The following is a 24026-nucleotide window of genomic DNA, read 5'->3' as shown; positions in this document are numbered from 1 at the left end:
AGTCTGCCCTACCATGTGGCGAAGGAAGAATTACACTTAAGACCGGGTAGAGACAGAATGACGGCCGATAGCAGCAGGAATAATAGCGAGAACATCACCGCGAATGCCAGAGAATCACCGCGAATCCGTGATCCGCTAAGTATCTATTGAGACTGGAAGATGGGCCATAAAGTAAGAGCATCGCCAAGAAAACGTTATCTGTGCATTAAGCCTCTATTTGAGGTCAAAAGGAAAAGCAAGTAGGATGGCAGCTCCGTGTCGTATACCATGAGAAAGCCGTATCCTGCAGAGGACCCTTATTTTACGCGATGATCGTACGCAGCAAATTATCACGATGGTAAAGTAGAACACTAGGCCAGATTCAACTAGTTGCAAATAGAAATCTTTACTTTCGAAAGTTCGAAAATCTATACTTTAGAAAATTGCAAAATGAACGAAATCCTTATTATACAGGCGCGTTCTCATTGTGTTTTCATTGGATGCTCGTCGTATTTTTTTGGTTGTCAAAATTTTTTAAGGGGAGAAAATAGGATTTTCTAGCGCTATAAGGCAGCGCTTTCTAGATTATTTTCTACTTCTGACTCCTTTACAAAACACTTAATACCCCCTGGGACAAGAAGCCATGACATCTGGCAAATCTACAAGCATCTATAGAATTGTTACTTTTAGTTAGTTATGATTGAAACAAAAAAGTGTATTGTAATGCAGCCACGATTTTTATTACACAGGCACCCCTTCTCTATGGATATATATAAATTTCACATTTCCAGCATAACTGCGACGCGCGCTACCGTGGCCACCAAGACAAAGTTAACCATGCGACAAGCGCTACCGTGACCACCAAGACAAAGTTAACCATGCGACGCGCGCTACCGTGGCCAGCAAGAGACAGTTGACCATGCGACGCGCGCTACCGTGGCCACCAAGAGAAAGTTGACCATGCCACACGCGCTACCGTGACAACCAAGACAAAGTTAACCATGCGACCTTGCTACAGTGGCCACCAAGACAAGAAAGTTAGCCAATCAGAATGCAGCATTTTCAATTGAAACGTACATCAGACCTAAAAGGTTTCCGCCATGTTATGTCGTGCACTTACTCAATAAAATCATAACCTAGATCTTGCATGTAGGGAGCTCCAAATCTCAGTGGGCTCCAAATAACAGGCAAGGAGCCTTGTCAGCCACAACTTTGTTAATGTAGAATCTCGAAATAGCCATCTAAAAACAAAATTGTATATACTTTATTTACCAAATTAATTCGAAAATATTGCATAGCTTTCCCAAAATCAGCCGATGGAAATGGATGCTTTTCCACGCTTGATACTTTGCTAGGATGACATAATGGCGGTTGACGTGTAACTCCCAGCAATGCCATTTTCGTGAACTTTGACGGCGTTTTAAACGTGAATTGTGACGGTGCGAATTTCGGCGGCCGCCGGCGGTGCTTTTTTAAATACCCTCGACGAATGCTAGGATTCTACAATTAGTGTGTATACCTCAGCTGATTGACGAATCAATACCTGGTATTACTATTACCTTTCTTTTCGTTACACGTTGAAAGAGCTGTAACAACCCGAAATCTTATCCGGTAAGATTAAGGCCGGGTTCCATCTGATTAGAATGATGACCTCTCTATAGCTACAATAAGTGGCTATCTCTTCTTTATATTAAAGGTTATTTCCTCACCTCACTTTTGACGTACGCATTGTCTGCCTATAGGCTCACCTAGCGCAAACGCACGATAAAATCTTAGATTCGTGCGTCGTAAATTTGAGAAGTCTTTAGATGCAAGACACGTAATTCTAAATTTTCGCAAGTTCTTAAAAGAGCATTCACAAAACAGGCATTTGCTATTAAAACTGGAGTTATTTAGTGACCTTTCATATTAAAGATAACAGCACTTCGCTTGCAAGACTAGAACGATAAACAAACATGGCCGGATGTTTTTGTTTCGTCGTAAGAAAGGTACTGCGCAGTGGCAATTCGAATAGTTACAACCCTGGTCTAGGTATTCGAGGGAGGATACGGAAGTTCGAGTAGGAGTAGTGCAGATCCGGTTTTTATGACCCTGTAGCGAACATTATAAAATACAAGGACTTTAAAATCTGATACCGGTCTGAAATATAGCACGACTCTCAGTATGGTCGTGTGCTTACCCACTGTGCGTATTAATTTTTAATCAAAATGTTTATTTACGCCATTATCCCGTAAGTATTCAAGCCATAAACAATATTCGCAACAGCCTGGACAAAAGGAGCAAGGAATTCAGTGTGGGTGATTGAAAAACAATACAGTACTTGAAAATATGACCGAAAACATCAAGAGGGCAAGTTCAAGTATAGAAAAAAAGGAACAAAAATCCATATAAAAATGAAATACTGGACGTGAACCTAGGCTTAATACAAGGAGAAAAAGGCACGTGGCACATTAAAAAAAATCAGAGTTTACAGCACGATGCGCCAACATTTTAAGTGGCGTTTATGTAAAACCTATCAAATATTTTGATAGAATTTCAAAATTATTTATTTCACCGGCTAAAAAAATGCTTTCTGTCATAGCACTAGGACCATTCAGATACTCCTTGAAAAGACGGAAAACACACGATGCAAACGAGTGCTTCTGTGGTTGACACTTCGACCGGCGCCTTTGTCAAAGAGCGAAATTTTGACTAAACATACTGGTGCGGTAAAGTTGGAATATGAGATAAAGAGCGATTGTTTCTTCACCACACATGTTGGTTTAGATTATCACAATTTGCGTCCGCGATGTATCAACAGCTAGGATCTCCAAACATGCGGAATTCATTGCATTTTTAAGCCAAGTGAGGCTTGTAACACTTACCGTAGTGAGAGTTCGTGTGTAAGACTTTAGTAAAAGCGCCCTCACTTGTCACCTCAGCGACGAAGAGTCCGTAAAAGTATACGATTAACGAAACCAATTGCGCTACCCTTAACATAGCGGCTTTGTTTTCAGAGTGTTTTTCGCACTGCGTGCAGTTATACAACTCAAGTTGTTACTCTTTTTCTTCGTGCGGGTACAGAACTCCAGAGTCACTCTATTTCTAGCTGTCGATATGCAACATTTGTCTTTGCGATTAGTGATAGGATAGCCTGTATAATCGGTCGCTCTCACAAGTAGAATAACAGTCTTGTATATCCAGCCTATTCTTTGGCAAATAAAAATCAATTGACCACTCCGATAGCTTTCTCTGATGGCTGTGCGTAATTAATACTTTAACTAGTGCCCTCTACGCTACTGCGCTTGTCTGTATCTGGTTTAAGTTTTCATCGCCGCGATCCCAATTGAAGCTGCGCACACCACGATCCCTTCCTACGCATATCCGCTACGTGACATCACAAATCACGCAATACAGCCACGCGTCACGCGACCATAATTCATGAGTCTCCCTGTCCTAGGGTATCACAACTTTGTCCTAGACTAAATTTGAGTATTCTTTTAGTCAATGCGATTAATAATCCGAACTAACGGCTATTAAATGGCACGCTACCACGCCCTCCGCACTATCGCTGTACACATGGTTTGTGTAGGAAACCACTGTAGATTTAAACCACCTCAAGGTAGCCATATCGCTTGTAAATTTGATCGCCGTTTTAGTACGTGGCAGGAAAGGCATCCATCGATATGCCAACGTGGGAACACAATGTCAACGCTGGACCATCCCTTATTGACAGAATAAGTGTAGAGTCGCTCTTCTATTATTGCTCCTGGATTATCTGGATGGGGGGTCTGCATGTCGGTAGTCAGTTAAAATTTCCATAATTTGTCAGCAGTCGGTAAGAATTATCGGTCTTTGTCGGTAGTCGGTGAATCAAAGCTAGTATTCGCTTTTGTACTAGATTAAACCTTATTTAGGTTTGATTAGTAATTAATAACTTATTGATAATAAATAAAGTATGGGTTAATAATTGACTGTAAAGTTGATGCAACAGGAAATACATAGTGCGGATTCTGAAATGGCCAAATTTAAGTAGATTGACGATAGAAGTAAAGAGTAAAAATACCGGGAATAATAAAATGTCGGTAGTCGGCAAAAATTTTTTGGTCGCTAGTCACTAGATTTTTCATGTTTTGTCGGTAGTCAGTCCGTTAACCCCATCCAGACCCTGTCTATAGTATAACTCTGCCATTCTCTGCTGAAATCCTTCTAATCCCGTTGCTAACAATGACAAATTGATATCGTTTCCCCTAGGCCTCCAGTCTGTTTACTTGGCGCCATAATTGAGTTAATCATGCACACTTATAATAATCGGAATACTGTAACCAGCTGTTTGCCATAACACGCCCTTTTCCTCGTTAAAATCATAAGTGACCCGTTCTTTGACTTTAACCTTGTTTTGCCAAAAACTCCACAAGCCTCAGGGGTCCAGCCCTGATAATATTAGATTAATCCAAATGTATATAACAAATGTCAACCGCAATCAACCGAGATCTAAAAAGATGAACAACGCCGGGTTTTCCATTAGCTGAAGAGTTGGGTGTAGGTGGTGACATGCTTCACATTTATCCCAAGGATTTGAATAACTTGGAAGTCACATAACCCCTCGAGTATCACGTGGGGTGAAAGATCCTTTTTTTTCTTTAACAAAAACATTACCGAACGTCCCAGCGCTGTTTCCAGCAAATAATCCCGGCATTATGTAAGGGTAAGGGTAAGTAACCGGCGATTAATAAAGCATGTAGGCATTTTAAGGTTTAATACTGCTGATATAAATTGAGACATGATAACTTCTTGTTCAGGGCCTAATCTGAAAGGGGCTCTGGCTATCGGCCAAAAAAAAACTGATGCTGATTGGGACTATAGAAATTGACGGCTGATCTACAAGCCCCCCCCCCCACACACACACACACACACCCTACATGCTAAACTTTTTCATACGTTCTTTGAAGTTTAGCCCCCCCCCCCCCCCCTTCATCGCGATACAAGTCCACTTATAAGCCCCCCCACACACACACACACATACACCCTACATGATAAACTTTTTCATACGTTCTTTGGAGTTTGCCCCCCCCCCCCCTTCACCTCCTTAATCGCGATACAATTTCACACGAAGCCCCCTATTCAATAATACGCTACGCAGCCCGTTGCTGATACTCCTAGGCAACCAGCTCCCGATAGCAACCACAACTTAACATTCCCGAGTCCAAGGCTCACTTACGAGATCGTTGACTGTTGTTGTGATTGCTGTTGAGTTGCACAAGTAGATGCGCCGTCGCCAGAAACCTCTAGATCTAGACATGTTTCCGTAAATTTACCTAAACAGGCGATGAATCTGAGCTAAAACACTTCCGCTCCCCGTAAGCATCCAGACCCTGTGCATTTACAAAGGCCGAGTCTTAAAAGCTATCGGAAGTCTGATGCTTGATAGGCTCCTTGGGCGGCTTCCTGTATCGTGTACGCGTATAAAACAGACAGTCTTGGTGATCCTTTCCTATCCTTGGTATCGCCAGGAAACCTGAATAAATGATAAAATGTATGGTAACCTGATTATCAGGCCCTCCTATGTTTCTATTCGCGTGATACTCAGGTTATATGTATGGAGGAATACATCGAGCAAGTGGACAAATATAAAAGTAAAGTACTTGGTCATATATAAAAATGGGTGGTATTTGACGAGCCTTCGATACGAAAACACTTTTTGTTGGCCTAGATTTTAGGGGACTTCAGTAACCAGTCCTACAAATGTCAAATATTTCCTATAATCCGTGCCATCGAATGCAGATAATCTGTTTAACATTATCCTTAGCGGTGGCATTGGTTTTAAGGGAATCAGATAAGATTATATGCGAGTATAGGGAGAATGCTGATAGCTCCCGGATTAACCTTTAATGTCATGCAAAGCGGATGAATCATATCCCTAATTTGCTCGATTTAGAATCGGTGATAATTTGTCAGTCAGCCACGCCCCATCCTAAGGGTGTTTATTGACAAACTTAAAACAGTAAAATTCTATCAAAGTAGTGATATAGCTGTGAGGAACAAAAAATTAGTCATATGCTTGAAATTGCCGTTAAAGTCCATTATTGATATGGGTTGGTGATGTCCTACATGTTATGGATATGTGCAGTGTATGAAAAGGTTTCATGGCTTGTGCACTTAGAAGGGGTGTTACATTTTTGCGCATTTAGTCATTAAGCTAAGGGGCGGATCTAGCTTTTTGCTAAGGGGGGGGGGGAGGGTGGCTCAGGGACAAAGGGGGAGGGTGTAATTTTTTTGTGACATATGGCTTTCTGGCAGCCCAAAGGAGGGGTTTAAACACCCTAAACCCTCCCTCTAGATTCACTACTGAAGCTATGCTTAATCCTCACAAATGATAACTTCTCTAGTAACTTCCTTAAAGAAAACAGCAGCTTATGTTAGGTCAGAACTGGGAACACAAAATTTATACTGATGATGCCGAATGCATCACAATACAAAGAACCATGCCTTCTCACTGTATTAATTAATTGAGCCTTGACAATAAAGAAAAATTTGTGTGAAAATGTGAAGAAAACACAGAGATAACGAAAAAGTATGCATCAATATGGAAATTTTAACAATTCTCAAAGTTGAGTATTTGACGTTTTTGACAACGTCGTTTCTACTGTTGCCATACACTGGTCCCAGGCACATCTTTGCTTTTCCCTGCCATACAAACGAAATGCTCTTTGACCAGAAAATTGTCACTACAACACAATATTACCACGTTTCTAAAACGTTGTAGTAAGTACAACATCTGTTGTCGCTGGGAAGGGGTAAAATTTGGATTAGGGAGTGTTCATTAAGTACACCAAGGGGGGGAGTAAAGATATTGAGGGGGAGGTTCTGAAAAGTTTTAACCACCAAAAGGGGGGAGCTCAGAATTTTTTTTTTTTGATATTTTTCTGATATTATCTAGTTTGTAGCACAAATACAGATTAATTATTAAGCCAAATTGCCAATATATTTAATAATTTTGTCTTCATAAACCATAATATAGATACTTACAGCTTTCAGTAAATAAAAGTTGGATTTACCAGTACAGTTTATTATCAGTTAACAGGAACAATTAGAAATAAACTTCTAAACAGTGGGAGCCCAGGCCTTTAAGCAACTGATTAAGGAAAAAAAACCTGCAAACCAACCCTGCACCATTTTACACAATTTTACATGCAAAAAAAAGTAAGTAGGAGGGCCGAAACTGAATGTTATGAAGAAGAGATGTAAGAGTCTTGAAATAATGATGAACTTGACTTGATCATCAACTCCGACAAGAAGGGCAACTTAGCAGTATTCATTTTTCGGACCTTTTTGTTTAAGGTCGTAAGGGGGGGGAGGGGGGGAATCTGAAAATTTTGGAGTTCTGGAAGGGGAAAATAACAATAAAAGTGGGGCTCTGAGCCCTCTGAAATTTTAAGGTGGCTTAAGTAATTCTCCCCCCCTCCCCTTCCCCTTGGTGTATTTAATGAACACACCCTTATGTGCGGATCTAATTGATTCTAATATTATGACCCGATTATTTGCCCTCACAAGCGAAGCACATCTCATGATAAGCGATAGTGACTCCTAAATAAGATAGTACGAGCCAACGTTTTTAACCGCATAAGCCCTGGTTAAAATGGAGCTATTCCTTCATAAAAGTCGCTAAACCTTTAAGAATCATATCAATCACTATAATACCTGGACCAAAGCAGAAAAGGGACAACGTAAACAACATTTTGAGTTTCCCGCTTGCCAGCATTCCAAATCCGCCATCTTGAACGAAGAGACTAGGGAAGAGCTACCACAGCTAGCCCATATTAGAAATGGCTTATAGCCTCGATCCGGCGCGAAATTTCAAAGAGAAGGGATGAGAGCAGAACTGTGTGTGTACTGTATCTCGCTAGCAAAACATCGCAATAGAAATAAGGCTGTTTTCGAGTAGATGATTTTCAGGCGTTAGTGTTTTCTCTGCAGAACTAACTTGATTTATACGTCCTGGAAATCTGGAAAACAAGTGGTAAGTGAACCCGCTCGTGCTGGCCTTTGCCTCGGCCACTAGCCTTCTTCTGTGACAAAGAAGCAAGGCTAACCTAGCTCGAAAATATATCTTATGAGTAGGGGGGGCGGGGGGGGGGGGGGGGGGGGGGGGAGGAAGGAAGGGCTCGGCAATTCTCGTCTGTAGTGCGTGTAAACAACAATTTCGATCTGTGTTCCGTGGTCAGACATGAGAACAAGCCCGTATAAGTCGTATGGCGGTTTATGCCTTTGACTCGACTGCTCTCTCGAAATTCAGCATCCCAGCTGCAACGAGGGTGATAAGCGCCATACATTTATTGATATCCGTTTCTTCATATCCGACTAATATTCTGTGGTATAAAATGTCGTTACTTTACATATAGGTGGAGAGGATGGGCAACCTTAACCCTCTTTAGGAAGGGAAAGGGGGGGGACAGGGTGCCCGACCGAACCTAAAGTTTCAAACCCAAAAATGTAACAAGGATTCTACTATGAAATAAATACACTAAATTCTATACTCCCATTCCCCCCCCCCCCCCCCCTAAAAAACTACATACCCAACCTGGATTCTATACTGTTTCTATCCTATAATTCGAGGGTAGAAACCACACAAACATTTCAGCCCCTAAATTCTATACCAGAAAAAAATATGATAAGTTTTCTCCCCACCCCTAAAAAAATATACAGATTGTAAAAAAAAAAAACATCCCCCCCTCTTTTAGCAATATAAGAAAGATGGGTCTTATTCTCTGATATCCCAAGAAAGTTTTGATAAGCATGTTAAGACAAGGCACATGCATATGAAATAAAAGGTATTCAAAAGAGATTAATGTCATACTTTATTTAAACTTAATCTCAAGATAAATATTATTTATTTTCCACTATTTAAATTTGTAACAATATAATATATTATTTTATTTGGATAAGTACAAGAATAATGATTGAAATGAATAAATAATTTCAAAGCAAATGCCTTGAAGTTCACAAGCAAGGTAAAACAACAACAATTATCCCTTTTTATTTAAAATTATTGTTTGTGTGCCTCATTTGTAGAAATAGTGAGATTTGTATGTGCTACATGCATAGCAGTTATCTTTTAAGCATTTGAACATTCTATCGCTTTTCCCACCATATTTTTCTTTTCAATAATAGGGCCCTGGATATTGAGGTAAGATTTAATTTAAATGTCCTACATAAAATACACTCCATACTTATCAAGGACACTACTCTTTTCACAAGCAATATTTGATTAATTTTCTCTGGTATGTATTGCCCTTTTTTAAACTGAAGAGTAAATCTCTTAACTGAAGCACTGATGCCATCTGATTTAAATAAATAACTTAGTTGAATAAATAAATTAACTGACTCTACTTTTACTTGAATGGTTGTCTTTTGTCATCTTTTCATCGACCTAGAAAAAGAGTTTAAGGTCAGAAAAAAGGGTTTTTTATATAATTTAGTCTATTATGGCTCTTAAACTACTGAGTAAGGGACACATTTTTTTCTTTGACTGAACTGCCTCTCTGCATCCCTCAGTTGTTTATATTTTAAAAAAAATTGATGGAAGTATTTGTTTTATTTCTTGAAGAAGAAAAAAAAGAAAAAGGAAAAATTTATATTTAATTTGTAATTTGTATTCTGAGATGATATTAAAATATTCAAATAAAATAAATTGATGGAAGTATTTGTTCCATTTCTTGGGGAAAAAAAAGAAAAAAAAATTCTGAACCTTAATGATTGTTGTGATGGAGATGAATATCCTTAATGATTCTGGTGATGGAGATGGCTATCCTTAATTATTATGGTGATGGAGATGACTATCCTTAGTGATCGTGGTGATGGAGATGACTATCCTTAATGATTGTGGTGATGGAGATGGCTATCCTTAGTGATTGTGGTGATGGAAATGACTATCCTTAGTGATTGTGGTGATGGAGATGGCTATCCTTAGTGATTGTGGTGATGGAGATGACTATCCTTAATGATTGTGGTGATGGAGATGACTATCCTTAGTGATTTTGGTGATGGAGATGGCTATCCTTAGTGATTGTGGTGATGGAGATGACTATCCTTAGTGATTATGGTGATGGAGATGGCTATCCTTAGTGATTGTGGTGATTGAGATGAATATCCTTAATGATTGTGGTGATGGAGATGACTATCCTTAATGATTGTGGTGATGGAGATGACTATTCTTAGTGATTATGGTGATGGAGATGACTATCCTTAGTGATTGTGGTGATGGAGATGACTATCCTTAGTGATTATGGTGATGGAGATGGCTATCCTTAGTGATTGTGGTGATTGAGATGAATATCCTTAATGATTGTGGTGATGGAGATGACTATCCTTAATGATTGTGGTGATGGAGATGACTATTCTTAGTGATTATGGTGATGGAGATGACTATCCTTAGTGATTGTGGTGATGGAGATGGCTATCCTTAATGATTGTGATGATGAAGATGACTATCCTTAGTGATTGTGGTGATGGAGATGACTATCCTTAGTGATTGTGGTGATGGAGATGGCTATCCTTAATGATTCTGGTGATGGAGATGACTATCCTTAATGATTGTGGTGATGGAGATGACTATCCTTAGTGATTATGGTGATGGAGATGGCTATCCTTAATGATTCTGGTGATGGAGATGACTATCCTTAATGATTATGGTGATGGAGATGACTATCCTTGATGATTGTGGTGATGGAGATGGCTATCCTTAATGATTATGGTGATGGAGATGGCTATCCTTAATGATTATGGTGATGGAGATGACTATCCTTAATGATTCTGGTGATGGAGATGGCTATGCTCACCTCTCATACTAGTCCCTTCCTTACATAGATAAGTATTGTTCCATCCATCTCTTCCATCTTTTGCATACCAGCGCATACACTGCTTATCTTTTATTGGACCATTTTCAGACCACAAAAACCTGTGAAAATTTAGAGCAGGTATTTAGAGTAAATTAGAGCTGTATTATCAGTTAGAGCATGGTAGGGAGAGTAACACATAAATATTTTACTCTTTGTACTTCATATCCCATAAACATTTTTTAATGTGGGGCATGTCTTTTATAGTCATTTATGTTAATGACATAAGATAAGGCTTTAAAAGAATCCAAACGCAAAATATATGAAAAGGTTTCAACAACCACCAGGTTCCCTCCCATTTCGTGACTAGGTTCCAGTAAACTAAGACCCTTGCTTTTCCTTTTTTTTGTTAATTTTGGTGTAAGCTTTATACTCTTTTTCTTTTCTGGTCCCAGAGAAGAAATTCACTGTTTAATCTTTACAAGAAGAGATTCTGTCCCTCCTCTTACTGACCTGTAGGGTGACTCCGTTGGAACGCAAAGATAATTCGCCTCCCAACTTCCTCGCCTCAGTCTGCTTTCAACGCTATTGTGGATCTTAGTGCATCGCATGCCAGGAATAGGCCTTCCCATCCCCCACTCGAAGCCTGGGTCACCCTTGCTGCCAGAGGAGCAGAAGTAGTAGTTGACCCACGTGAAGTAGTCCATCATATCATAAGTGCGGAGACAATGGTCATCGAAGGGGGGAAGCTCGTGGTAGCCAAACGTGAAGTCGTTTGGGAAAGACGGAAGACCTGTCGAAAGGTAATATTACACAAATCGAGACTTCATCGCTTATGATACCATGTCACTCGTCATATATAACGTCATGTTAGAAAGACGGAAGATATTTCGAAAAGTAATGCTGGTTTTGACGTCATGTCATTCGTCATACATCACGTCATTTAAAAAGACGGAAGACCTGTTGATATGTGTTGCTTTAACAAAAATTGAAATTACCGCATGTCATGTAAATATAGTTTATCTTTACCTCCGCATGATTGCTTGTTGCATTCTTGCCTCTCCATAGTCTCGCCCTCACAGAACTTCCCACCGTTCGCCGGTGCTGGATTGTTACACTTTCTTTCCCTGACTTGTAGACCACCGCCACATTGACGAGAACAGTCCGACCACGTAGTCCACTCACTCCACTTTCCGTCTGCAATCAGATCATCACCGGTAAACGATTCTCTATAGTAAAGATCTAATGTTCGACTTGCGTAGATTTGTTTTTTTTTTTCTTCGAATAAACTGTCATCGTAAAGAGAATACGGACCTTAGGGTAGTTGTGTAATAATCACAACCACTGGCACTCACCTACGACTTGTTCCTCCATACTGGAGGCACAGAGGTAATGGTACTTTCGGTTCCACGTTGCATCTCGCGGGTTCCTTATTTTCAAACAATCTTTTCGCTCGCTTGTGGTCGGCCTCGTCAGCTTCCATGTGAACTTGATAGGAACACTGTTGGGCAAGCAGAGATAGTTGTCGTACCAGGAAAAGACACGAGGTTTCGTCGGCTCGAAAATTCTCTCGCATCTCATGCCGCTGATCGGGCCTTTGTAGGACCATCTCATGCCAAGAGGAAGCTTCCCCTCTCCGTTGTAGCAAAGACTGGTCTTTTGCCAGTATATGTCGTCTGGCTCGTTCATAAGTACGCACGTTTTTCCTTCTGTGCCACGGCCATCGTAGGACCAGTAGAAGTCACGGGGAAAGTCTGGGTAGGCTGTGAAAAGGAGAACATGATTACATTTTACTTAAAAGTAAAAGGATCTGATAATCGACCTTATATCCGCAATAATATGATACGTATGATCAGGGTGAATTCAATAAAATAAAGTGAGATATAACACACTTTCATTGAATACTTTTAGATTAAAGTACGCCAATAAGGGCAATACACATCTTTAAGAATCTTTCCGTTACCTGGACAGTTGTACATATTCTTGATTTTGCTGGCATCGAGTGCTGTTATTTGGTTCCCTCCAAAGTGTGTGATGTGCGGCATCAACTTCGCCTTCATGGTTGCCAGTCCGTATCTCAGCGCGAAATCCCCAGACCCATAGTGCATGATGGAGTAATAGTCGTAGCTCCCGGTAACGCTCTTAGGGTGCCACCCTTGTTTGATCTCGTACGTGTGTCTCAAAACTGACAATAGAAATGCGAGTGTACGTTAGTTTTCTGATCATGACTTTCCTCAGACTTTTCAATAGGGTGGGGGATTCGTATACACGCCAAGTTCCTTGGCGTTGAACATTCTTAAGGTAACCGTTTCTACCATTTGTTAGCTCTTTTAACCTGCTAAATATTGTGAGATATTATCCATAAACACAGATTAACTGTATCATGCTACTTTTACCACTTCGGTACCTACTTTTTGCTTTTGAACACTTTAAATCTGAAATCTCGGTAGAATAAAACGCTACTTTCTTACATGGCTTGATGTTATCCCATAGCACATCAATATAGGTGTTTCTGTCCGGTCTGTTTTGCTCGTGATATAACCCAATCAAGTGGCCGAGCTCGTGCGTAATGATGCCGTAATCATTGCAGCCTTCGCCAAGAGACGTCGTCTGGAAACCCCCGACACGTCCTACGTCTGATTGACAGCTAACAAAACATATTGGGAGTTAGTCCTGTTTAAAATCGTATGCCAGTGATAGGCATTGGGTTTATCCCATCATTTGGCCTTTCACTGAAGGTGGTTATGATATGATTCATACACGGGTTCGGGGAATGTGTCCCAATGGCATTGCCAGACACCTCTGACTTTGAAAAGCAAAACTTGGCCATTGAGCGAGCACATCTTTGTGATAACCCTGATAACCTTTTTTGGTCCTGGTGTTTTGCCCATTCAGAATAAGAACACAACAACAAAATAAAAATATTTAGTTCACATACCCTGGCCCAAAATACAGCATGACATAGTCGGTTTCTGTCGTCCTTTCCTTGAACTTGATACAAGTTCTCCTTTCCCATCCTTCCATCGCCTGCTCGATCTTTTTAACAAAGCTTGGCCTCCGTTCTGCACATAATCAAGAATAATTATTAGCAATACCATAATTAGTAGCCACAAAGGCCACTTCTTCACATAATTGTCACTAGCCAAACCCATTTGTACTGTTTTACTACTCACTTAGGTCCTCTCCTATTAGGCCACACAGGCCACTTCTTCACATAATTGTCACTAGCCAAACCCATTTGTACTGTTTCACTACTCACTTAGGTCCTCTCCTATTAGGCCACACAGGCCACTTCTTCACATAATTGTCACTAGCCAAACCCATTTGTACTGTTTCACTACTCACTTAGGTCCTCTCCTATTAGGTACGGTACAACCCCGCCGGGCCATAGCTGTACTTGTTTCCTTTCCCACGGTTCTTCGTCGCCGCTTAAACTTCTTCTTGTTCTTGAGTGTTTGACAGGCGGCAGTTTCATGTCTCCATCATAGTCGGGGTTACTAGTAAATCCCTCTGATAATTAAAAGAAAATGCCGGACATTTAGTCGGGGTTGTTGCTAAAGCCCTATGATTATCAAAAAAATACCGGACATTTAGTCGGGGTTATTGTTTAAACCCTATGAATATCAATAGAAAATGCCGGACATTTAGTTGGGGTTGTGGCTAAGCCCTCTTATAATCAATAGAAAATGCCGGACACTTAGTCGGGGTTATTGCTAAAACCCTCTTATAATCATTATAAAATGCCGGACATTTAGTCGTGGTTGTGCTAAAACCCTCTTGTAATCAATAGAAAATATCGGACATTTAGTCGGGGTTATTGGTAAAACCCTCTTATAATCAATAAAAAATTCCGGACAATTAGTTCCTGTCTCATCTAATGGAGTATGATGTGGTGTTAAGTTGGCTGGTTTGTGGTGCATGTTGTCATTTAAGCATTTTAAGCAGTGAAGGGCAGTAAAGGGTCTTACTGGTTATTACTTTAACGTTTACAGAAGTACCGCTGTATTTTTTTCCTCTGTTGGCATTAATATATGGATAATTTGGATAATTTAATGTACATATAATTAATTCTTTAAAAAAAATATATTTAAAAATAGTTAGATTTAGCTTGAAAAAAAAAATATTTTTTTTCTGTTTAAATAAAGATTTCACTGCAAACGGGAGAGTAACATTTTTCCTTCAAATTCCTTCGCCCCTTGCTTCTTAAAGTGGTATTTTCTGCCAATAATATCTGCCACTTCTTGGGAGTTCGCGTTGGGCATAAAAACCCTAAAATGGTAATTACTGGTGGAGATAATTACACGTCTCATTTTAATGTAATCGAACCAATCTTGGGCAAGATATTGGATCTTCGGGGGATGGCCTATCTATAAATGTTGTTTACATAAACTAGCACTCTTCTTGAGGCATGTTTGATCTCAATCTTGTTCGAGTTTTAATTTGTTTTTCAATTTGACATGAGGTCTTGTCGCTTCCTGCCTCTATTCATCAATGTAGACAGTAGATCAAAAGCTTCAGGCCAACAGCGCATTGGAAACAACCTTAAAATAGTCAAACGAGAGTTATTAGCGGCTATTCGAAACTCTTGGTAAGATTCAATCGCAAACACGCTTTTTATACTGACATGGGGGCAAAATTACACTGAGACGCAATTGGGAAAATAGGCATAACAAGGAATATTTTACAGTAGTAGAATTTCCTAGGCCTGTTTACGCTTAGGAATGACAGCAGAAAACCCTTCCAAACAAAATATGACCTCTTGTCTCGATTGCATTAGTTAAGTACCAGCCCATTAAATACACCCCATTTCTTTAGTTCTGGTCACATCTACTTAGCTTTGCTGGCGTCACGTTTAATTTTTAGAAAACCGATGAATTGTATCTTGTATGCTTTTCTCTTAAACCGAAGACAAAAAATACACTACGCCATAGATGAGGAAATACAAAGGCGCATTTGCTAAGACAATGAAAAGCCCACTTTTCACTTGGACACTAGAAAACCGCGGCAGCTAAAGCCACAAGTCGCTTTATTACAGAGCACTCGGTTGGTTCGATAAGACAATTTCTAGACGCAGGGATAAGACTATCTGTCGATCACAGAGCCTATTAGAAGCCCACAGGCTGCGCTGAAGACTAAATTGTCGGGCAACCTCTTTCTCAATTTCTAGCTTTAATCTCTGCACCTGTTTCACAACCCAAATCCAGCGTTCGGGGCTCTAAGTCGTTTTCCTAATTGTTATAGTACTAAACCCTCTTTTTGCTTGAATATGGATGCACTTTAAATGTTATCGGTCATTTGGAGTTGTTTTCATTGAATTATAGACCGTCGCATGAGATGAGTTTTTTTTTTGGCGTAATTACGGCGGCCCGAAGGAGATTATTTTCTCCTGTGTCGAATTGCCAGCCAAACTTCACTTTACATTCTGGACTTTAATCCGGTTGCATTCATTAATAACATCCGGCATATGAAAGCTCCCTATTTCTTGCCAAAAGACACTTGAATGGTGTGGGTTAATTTCTAGGAAAACAGATATGAGCATTCTTATGCATCCCTTTGGCAAATAATCCTGACGCCTCGAAAACATGTGAGCAATTTGGAATCGCCCCTAACAAGCAACCATCTTTCGAAAAATAACATTAGAAACGCCTGCAGGGAAAAATCAGTTTAAGGGATTTTCTATAACGAAAAGTGCACTCGAAAAGCATCGCTGTAAGGAACAGTTAAAGCTAGAAGCCAATTCTGATGTTTGCATTATGGCGTGAAGATGTCTCTTTGTGGTAGAATCCATCTTTTTCGCCGGAAATCCCCTCTGGGCTCTCCACATCATGGGATAGTGAAGCGTTTACAAATTAAATTACCACTATCTTTAGCTAAAATAAAGCGCTCGGAACGAAGAGAAACTGCGATTGAAAGAAACAATCTATAGGCTTCATTTTATAACATTATTGCGGAAAATCTTTGCTGTCCTGCAGTTGCGATTAACATAAGGCGTTTAGACAGGAAAATATGCGGTTGGCCGCTCTTCCGTGCTACCCCCTTACGTACGTGCTAATCGCGACAACAACACTAGCTAAAACACCCCGGTCCAAAAACACAAGACCACAAGTTGAGCCTGTCAACTGGTGCGGATTCAAGAAATAGATATGTCCTTCTCTGTGTCATTGCAAACAAGTTTGATAAATAGTTTTGGGTTTTGGAGATATATAGGTTAGAGGTCCTTGATACGCTAATACACCATGCAGTGAGCTTTGAATTCACATCTTTAAACACGTCAGTGGGAGACCAAGATAAAATAATGCTCGAATAAATAAACGGCGGTTATAAACGCACCAAATAAGTCCTTGAAAAGATTAGTTTCGGAGATCTTTAAATTTTCTTACTGTTGTGATTTAGTATGAAATGTGATCTTTTTTATTTCCTTTTTTAGCTATAGGCAATTAGCTCAGTCATGTTTTGATTTTTTTAGCTTTCAGCATGCACTCAGTCTAGCGAGTATTAGCATCCCACACGTAATGTAACTCCACTCACCGTATTTGGAGTCGACTTGAGTTATTTTGTCGAAGGCGTTTTCATCTTCGGATGATTGTAAGGGTTTTCCCTGCGCTAGTCCAGCAAGTACTGCTATCACCAGCACGTCGACTAGTGTCCTACAAGCCAACATCTTCTTAGCGTTCTGCGTTTCCCTTCCTTGTTATTTTCCGTTCAGTCCTTAAATCTTGGTCGCCCGTTCGAGAAGTAATGATCTGTATGCTTCTAACGAGGGGTTATATAGAACACATAATCGAGGTCACGTGGTTTGGAGCTACCGGAAACGGACGTTGCCGTCTTTTTGATTTGAGTCTGATTTTGGTTGCACTCCTGACCTCTCCTGTTTTTACTGACGTCATAGTTCCTCTTCCCTGATCTGATACTGAAAATACACATACATCAGTGAAGACGCAACTAACATCGACGTCCTTGATTTTCTAATCCGCATTGCGCTAGAGCTTCCCCAGATACAAATCCTCATAAACAAACAAACAATGGCATTCCTAAAGTCGATGACATTAACTCTGATATTACTGTATTATTGCTGAGGGAGTGAGGTGTAACGGGTGTAGCGAGGTTTCACTTGACTGGGAATATTATTATCGAGAGGGCTAACCGCGAGCTTTCAGACCATAACGATATGAAAAGGAAGGAAATTGCTTATTCAAAGGTGAATTATGTCGCTGCTTTCCTGTCATGCATTCAAGTGGAGTCGTGCTTTAGAGCATTGAAAGAAAGAAAACATAGAATGATAAAACTTATCTTAAAGATTTCCTCGAGATTTCATTATTATTATTTTTTGCCCTTTAGAATATCGACAGATTACAGATTTGTACAAACTTCAACAATTTTTGGGGGCCATTCCCATGATTAATTTTACAGTTTTCAACTGTATCGTTTAGCGGACGAGATTTAACATAATTTTAGTCGCAAATGAAAAGAAACAGAAAAATGACCTGGGGCTTTTTTGGATAAAGTTGCTTTTTGAATAGCGTTGTACAAAGCCGACACTATAAGCTTATTACTCTCCATACATAAGGAATATTTCCTTTTTCGTCACTTTGGTTGACGAGCTTACGTGCTTGAATGTGTCAAAAACTCGACTTTTCTAGCGATATTATTATTGTTACCTTACATTATGTAGTACTACTTAAATGAGCAAAGGTGTTTTGGATGAAAAAGTGTAAATATTCTGCAATTTTTCATTAAAATAGCTCCTATGAAAGCGTTATATATGGTTCATTTAGACACTTGTCACCCAAGTGTGTTGAGGAGTCTGGTTTTGGAGCTGTTTGCTGTGAATCCGCGTAACTTATTATACACCTGCATGATATTGAATGAAAATATATTCAGGCTCCTCGATGCTGTTTGTTTATGCAAAAGCACTTGTTCATACTGGATTGATGCTCCTATATTTTTGGCCCTAAATGACTTTATCATTTGCTCGGATAAGTGTTTCTTTCACACAGAAGATAAAGACTGGTGATGGAGTATTTTTTGATTGGCCAATTGCAATGGTTTCAAGTGCTTGTTCAGGATCGTTATAACATCAATTCTTTAAAGTAATACAACGCGCTGCAACAGTAAGGCCGACAAATGTTATGCACCTTTACTTTAATTTTTTGGTTTATCACCAACAATTTAAATATTTACTTTAATCACCTACTTTTCCTTTCACTTTCATTATTTTTTGTCTTTCACTAAACTAAGGTTTCCCTGTCAACTTTTTAAAAGTCTTTTTCGATTTTTTATTTCAGTGGAATTTGTTGAATGGACGCGACAGCTGACTGACGTAATTATTTTGGTGGTCGACCATTTGAACCGGGCCAACTGTGTGGAGAAAGAATCGCAACAATTTTGAAAATGAAGGCATCTTATTATCGGAGCTATAATCTCGGCGACTCAAAGTCTCTTATAGTTACCTCTAAGCATCATCTAAAAATCGTCCGCCAAGGTTCCGGGCACGTCCGTGTTGATTTACTTATTTTTATTATTTTGGCATCAAAGATCACCTGAAACGATTACACGTCATTCATCAAATTCAAAATGTTTATTAGATCTATCATTTTCAGTCGTATTGATTCAAGGCATCGCCGTGAGTCATAGATAAGCAATGACCTAGATGTATCTTTTTATATTTTTTGCGCGATGCTAGACGCTTTGAATTCCCTGTAGAAGTTTTATTCTGATAAAATTGTTGTGGTATTTTTCGCTCTCGCAGATTTCATCAACTCTAGATGTTACCGCGCGGTGAGCGATTTTCAGTGGATGTGGGTGTTTCCGTTTTGGAAATGTAAAAAGCCTAGGATTCCCCTTGAACTAATTACTATTTGTACCGCCGTGACACACGCAATTTCCGCGTTCTGGTATGGTTTTTCGCCATGGAAACTTTGCTTATGTTTGTGTACACAGATGTTCTAGCATAGTGCATGCTTTTAAAGGGAAGTTCGATCGACTTTATATGAGCGTCATCGTGTGATTAAGAGCCTGCGTAATTTCTGTAATCGTGCCCATCTAAAATCTTGAAAGGTCAAGTTTTTTCTTGTTGTCTTGAAATATCAATTTGGGGTAGGTCTGGATTTTTCCTATAACTTGTATACCCTCCTTCCCCTCATAAGAGGAAGGGTAGGGAAGATTTATCTGACGATAAGGCGGATAGGACTCGGAACTCGAATTTTAACTCTTGAGATCTCCGTCTTGAGATCTCCGTTCGGGATGGGTCGGGGTTTTCCCTGTATCTCAGGAAAGATAGGGAATTTTACACTACCCTTGAAAACAGCGGAAGGTATTGAAAATTTGGCGGGGTTTTCCCCTGTCCTCTTTCGGACATTTTATATATATATTTTTTTTAGAATAGAGAGGCATAACTTCGCAGCGTATTTGCTGTTCTCTTTGTTCAAGCGATCGCAAGATTAGAAAAATAAGATTTCAAGGGATTTGTGTTTATCTGCAAGTTAACGATATCAAGTTAACCAATCCGTTTTAAAGAACGCCAGGCAGTCCATGTAAACTCCTTCCTTCCTTTGACTAAAGATAAAAAATCTAACTTACTGACAGGCAGTGATAAAATATTAATAATAATAATAATGATATTTCGAAAAAAAGTGCTATCAATCCTTTAAAAAGCAAGCGGCATGAGATTCTTTTTCACATTTTCAATGTCTTCCAGAGCGCTGTTATAACTTATACTACTACTACTATAGCTGAAAATCTAATTTCAATCGAATCGCGTGTTTCTCATAAGCACATAGAAAAGAAGCGAGGATAAGTAAACAGAACTGTAAAGAATAATGTAATAAAAAGGTTTTAACTCAAGACCTGTCTGTGCAATCGCAAACATTGACAGAGCTCGCGCTTTCGTTCAATACCACTCCCATTCATTTAAGCTTCCAAAATTCATTTCTCTATGTAAACTCCCTTTTTTAACTGCAAATTTGGAAATGTTTGATTACTATGTAATTTTATTATTCTATTGATGATTATGATCTGTACTAGGTGTATATTTTACATGAAAGTGTCAAATGCCCGTAGCAACAAATTACTCCATTTATGGAGGACAAATGATTATTTTCCTCCGCGTCTGATTCGGACCACAGCCCCATGTGAGACAGCCTACCTTTTTCCTAAAACGTACACGAAGGATGTCCGGTAATTGTCGCATGTGCCTCAATTGACAATTCACTCCTTAGATCCTGCGTTGTTAATGCTTAATGGAGTGCTTGTAATGTAATGACTAATGTTTTCAATGTCATGTATTCTCTGCGCCTAATATAGTACTTGTAATGTTGGGTTCGGGTTAAGTTTTCCCTCCTAGGTAGCTTTCTTGTTCCCGTTGGGTTTTCAACTATTCAAAATGCTATTTGATTTTGTTATCTGCAAAGGAGCGCTGTTCTCATTAAAAACGCAGTACAAAAGGACTGAATTATTTCAGGAAGTGAGTGATTGAACGGGCAGCATTTTCTGATTGCTCGGTACAGAGTATGAATCATAGGAAGGAAAGGAAAAATCCAGAGAAAAACGTCAGCTGCCTATCGCCGCAGAGAACCTTAAAAGTTATTGTATTTCTAACGTTTAGGAAATTTGTCGCGGCTTTGGAAACAAAGGCACCGTTCCCCGAAGCCTGAAAATTGCGCCTATAGAGAGAGCCTAATCATCTATCAAGCACGATCTGAACCTTCGCATGTATCACCGCTACTAAGCCTCTTGGACGTGTGCTGGTGGTAGACCTATCGCGGTTTATTTTTCCTTGTAGCGTTCCTAGCTAATGCACACTTTGGTTTATTCTTAACCTTGAGAGAGTGTCATCAAGAGTTGAGTAGCGTAAGCTCATAGAACTGCCCAGCGCATGCGCAGATACTTAAGACAACAAATTTGTAAGCAAAAGACAAAAATAATAGGATTCAGGTAAAAATAACACATGTCATATTGTTGTTGAAGCATTATTAATACTATCATTAAAGCCTTATTAAATGCTGGTGAATGTTTTGTTGAAGTTTGTTGTATTAGATAATAAATAGACAATTTTATTTTCCGAACGTTTTTGCGTTGGCTGAAACTCGAATGTTTTTTAAGGAAGTATGAAAATCTCGATGTCGTGAAATGTTACGATGTTATATCGAGCTTTTCCAATTTCTTTTTTGGTTCTCCATTTGAATAGACCGATCATGATTTGTTCTGCACATCATCGCCCTATACAAGAAATAATATGCCAACCCTTTTAAGTTTAGCCCGTCACATCTCCAAATATGATCCGCTTGTATTGCTAAGCCACAGAAGGATAAGTGACATTGCGTCGTTTGCTGCTTTACCAAAGTTTGAAACCATAAAACTTATTCGTGTCAAGGTTTAGTCTTGACTGTCACCACGTCCCGTCTAATGCATGAGGTATTTCCTCCCAAGTGACTTTAAACTTAATCGGGTTTCTCCAAAGCGCATTTCTAAAGCCTGTCTTACTGCTGCGACGAGCTGAAAGATTGAAAGGAAACTACGTCTGGGGTTACTGTTAAGAAAATAATAGTTAAACGGCATGATTATTATTGAAGTTTTTGTCAAATCCTTGTGGCATTATTATCTGTTTAAATTTGCAAAAATAGTTTTTTTTGGGGTTTCATAGTCAACTTTTAACATAATACGATGCAGCAAAAATATTTCCTATTTGCAAAGAAACTTTATATGGTCATTGTGAGATGCCCTAGCACTAATAAAGCGTGGGTTGTAGAACCCCTTTCCACTTGTAGCACTTGAAACACGGCTTCTTCCTGTCGGGGCAGCGCAAAATAATATGAGTTATAGCCGCCGTTTCAGGTCTACGTTGCCTGCGAGTAATCGAAATTAGGGCATAAACTTAATGTCCAGCTTATTATTAGCCTTTTTCCTGAATTCCTTTTCCCTGCCTTTATCATATTTTGAAACCTTTCATTTTGGGTAAGATGATAATTCTCTTCGAGCAGAAATACTTTCAGACCTTGCATTCGCTATGTGGCATCTGAAGTGGGAGTTCCGTGCACTTAAAATCCCCGCCAGACCTTTTCCGATTTGAATTGTCATCACTAGTTTCTTCATGCGCTTTTTGTTCGCGCATGAACAAAAAGCGGGCTAGATAGTGAATTCTAATAAGCGTCATCTCACTTTTTTATCATGTTTTTTTTATTTGAAATGTCCTTCGGCATTTTGAAAAAACCGCCATTGTAGACGCCAATTTTGCAGATAACATTGAAAAAAGCGAGGCAGAACAGGAAGTAAGATACAAAAGACGTTTTCCCGTTCTTTAAAATAGACAGACATCACAGTCTTTACTTGTCACGCCCGCAGATAACCAGAAATAAATCGAAACACAGGATACAACAAACGAAATGTCTTTCACTAATGAACTATTATCGCAGCAATCATAGTACCCAAACATGGGATCGATAGCCTGTTATCATTGCTAGTGGAAGAATTGTCTCTATGTTCCCCCTACTTGATTGCACTCGCGAACAACATTGCCATACCCTTAAGCAACAATTTTTTAGCAAAACTATACCGATCCGAATTTTCAGTCGCTTTCGAAGAAGTCCACAGTGTAGCTGAGTCTGTCTTGCGCTCAGAAAGTCAGCCTAACCTATCGATGGATACTGATCCTAAACTGACACCGAGGCTCTTGCTTTCGTCTCCTTCCCAGTCTCCCAGACTCCTTCCCACTGTTCCCTGCCCCAGCTTAGGCGCCTGAGTAGGAAATAAAAGTTCAGTTAAAAGACACACGTTATTTCTTAAAGTATTTGTGGTTTCTGTGCTTGTTTCCCCTTTCTAGGCACCTTTTCCATACTACTTTCTTTAGCCCCTTTTGGTAAAATCCCCTCCCCCACTACACAACACTAAATGCTCCATCTCGTCTTTTTGCTTCCATCACTTGCACGGGCACTCAGTACCGTGGGGGAAGGGGGAGGGGGAAGTCACATATGCGCGTCTGAAAAAATAATAACCCTAAGGGATAGCTGAATGGGGGGGGGATCTTCCCCTAAGAGATTGCAAAAAAAAGCTTAGCTTAAACATTATGAAACTAAATCAGAGAATCGTAAGGTTTTCTAGACTTGCGCCTTTTTTGAAATATAGTTCGAGTTTTTCGCCCGTTTGACGTCTTTGGTGTTTTCCTGTTATGTGTGAATTTGAGCTCTATTAATAGCCCTCGCCTGTCTGTTACCCGCATATAGAGAAGCTCATGGATAT

At 39.6% G+C, this 24026-nt stretch overlaps 2 protein-coding genes and 2 long non-coding RNA genes across 9 annotated transcripts in view; 2 read left to right on the top strand and 2 right to left on the bottom strand.

The window, feature by feature from the left end:
- The window catches only part of LOC5522273 (SCO-spondin), a 28919-nt gene extending 25602 nt beyond the window's left edge, over positions 1 to 3317 (bottom strand). For 2 of the 6 annotated variants that reach the window (XM_032367439.2, XM_032367440.2), the window contains exon 1: positions 2844 to 3317. In XM_032367439.2, coding sequence (XP_032223330.2) covers positions 2844 to 2958 — 115 coding nt within the window. In that variant the 5' untranslated portion in view covers positions 2959 to 3317. The remainder of the gene's footprint in view (positions 1 to 2843) is intronic. The other 4 variants (XM_048724943.1, XM_048724944.1, XM_032367442.2 and 1 more) reach the window with 3 other exon arrangements.
- Positions 3318 to 7813: 4496 nt separating this feature from the next.
- On the top strand, positions 7814 to 12048 carry LOC125561212. The gene is made up of 2 exons (XR_007307245.1): positions 7814 to 7978; positions 11249 to 12048. It is a non-coding gene; the product is annotated as an uncharacterized LOC125561212 (long non-coding RNA).
- On the bottom strand, positions 8800 to 17544 carry LOC5522276 (zinc metalloproteinase nas-33). Its single transcript, XM_032367445.2, has 10 exons — positions 17322 to 17544; positions 14139 to 14303; positions 13732 to 13855; positions 13265 to 13440; positions 12757 to 12978; positions 12149 to 12556; positions 11823 to 11990; positions 11307 to 11586; positions 10797 to 10915; positions 8800 to 9388 (listed from the first exon to the last, which is right to left on the bottom strand). The coding sequence occupies exons 1-10, from the start codon at positions 17452 to 17454 to the stop codon at positions 9381 to 9383; spliced, it is 1803 nt and encodes a 600-aa protein (XP_032223336.2). The 5' UTR covers positions 17455 to 17544; the 3' UTR covers positions 8800 to 9380.
- Positions 17545 to 17693: 149 nt separating this feature from the next.
- LOC116604711 lies at positions 17694 to 20636 on the top strand. Its single transcript, XR_004291201.2, has 2 exons — positions 17694 to 18904; positions 19079 to 20636. It is a non-coding gene; the product is annotated as an uncharacterized LOC116604711 (long non-coding RNA).
- Positions 20637 to 24026: the final 3390 nt, after the last annotated feature.

This window comes from Nematostella vectensis, chromosome 3, assembly GCF_932526225.1.
Source record: "Nematostella vectensis chromosome 3, jaNemVect1.1, whole genome shotgun sequence".
Lineage (NCBI taxonomy): Eukaryota > Metazoa > Cnidaria > Anthozoa > Actiniaria > Edwardsiidae > Nematostella > Nematostella vectensis.
Note: the sequence above shows the minus strand (reverse complement) of the source record. Positions and strands in the feature narration are given on the sequence as shown.

Bases quoted from the DNA above. Each gene is read 5' to 3' on its own strand.
- LOC5522276 (XM_032367445.2), bottom strand. From the start codon at position 17,454: ATGTTGGCTTGTAGGACACTAGTCGACGTGCTGGTGATAGCAGTACTT. The intron at 13,856-14,138 runs GTGAGTAGTGAA...GATTATGTGCAG, and splicing joins CCTAATAGGAGAGGACCTAA to AACGGAGGCCAAGCTTTGTT. The intron at 12,557-12,756 runs GTAACGGAAAGA...TCCTTTTCACAG, and splicing joins GAATATGTACAACTGTCCAG to CCTACCCAGACTTTCCCCGT.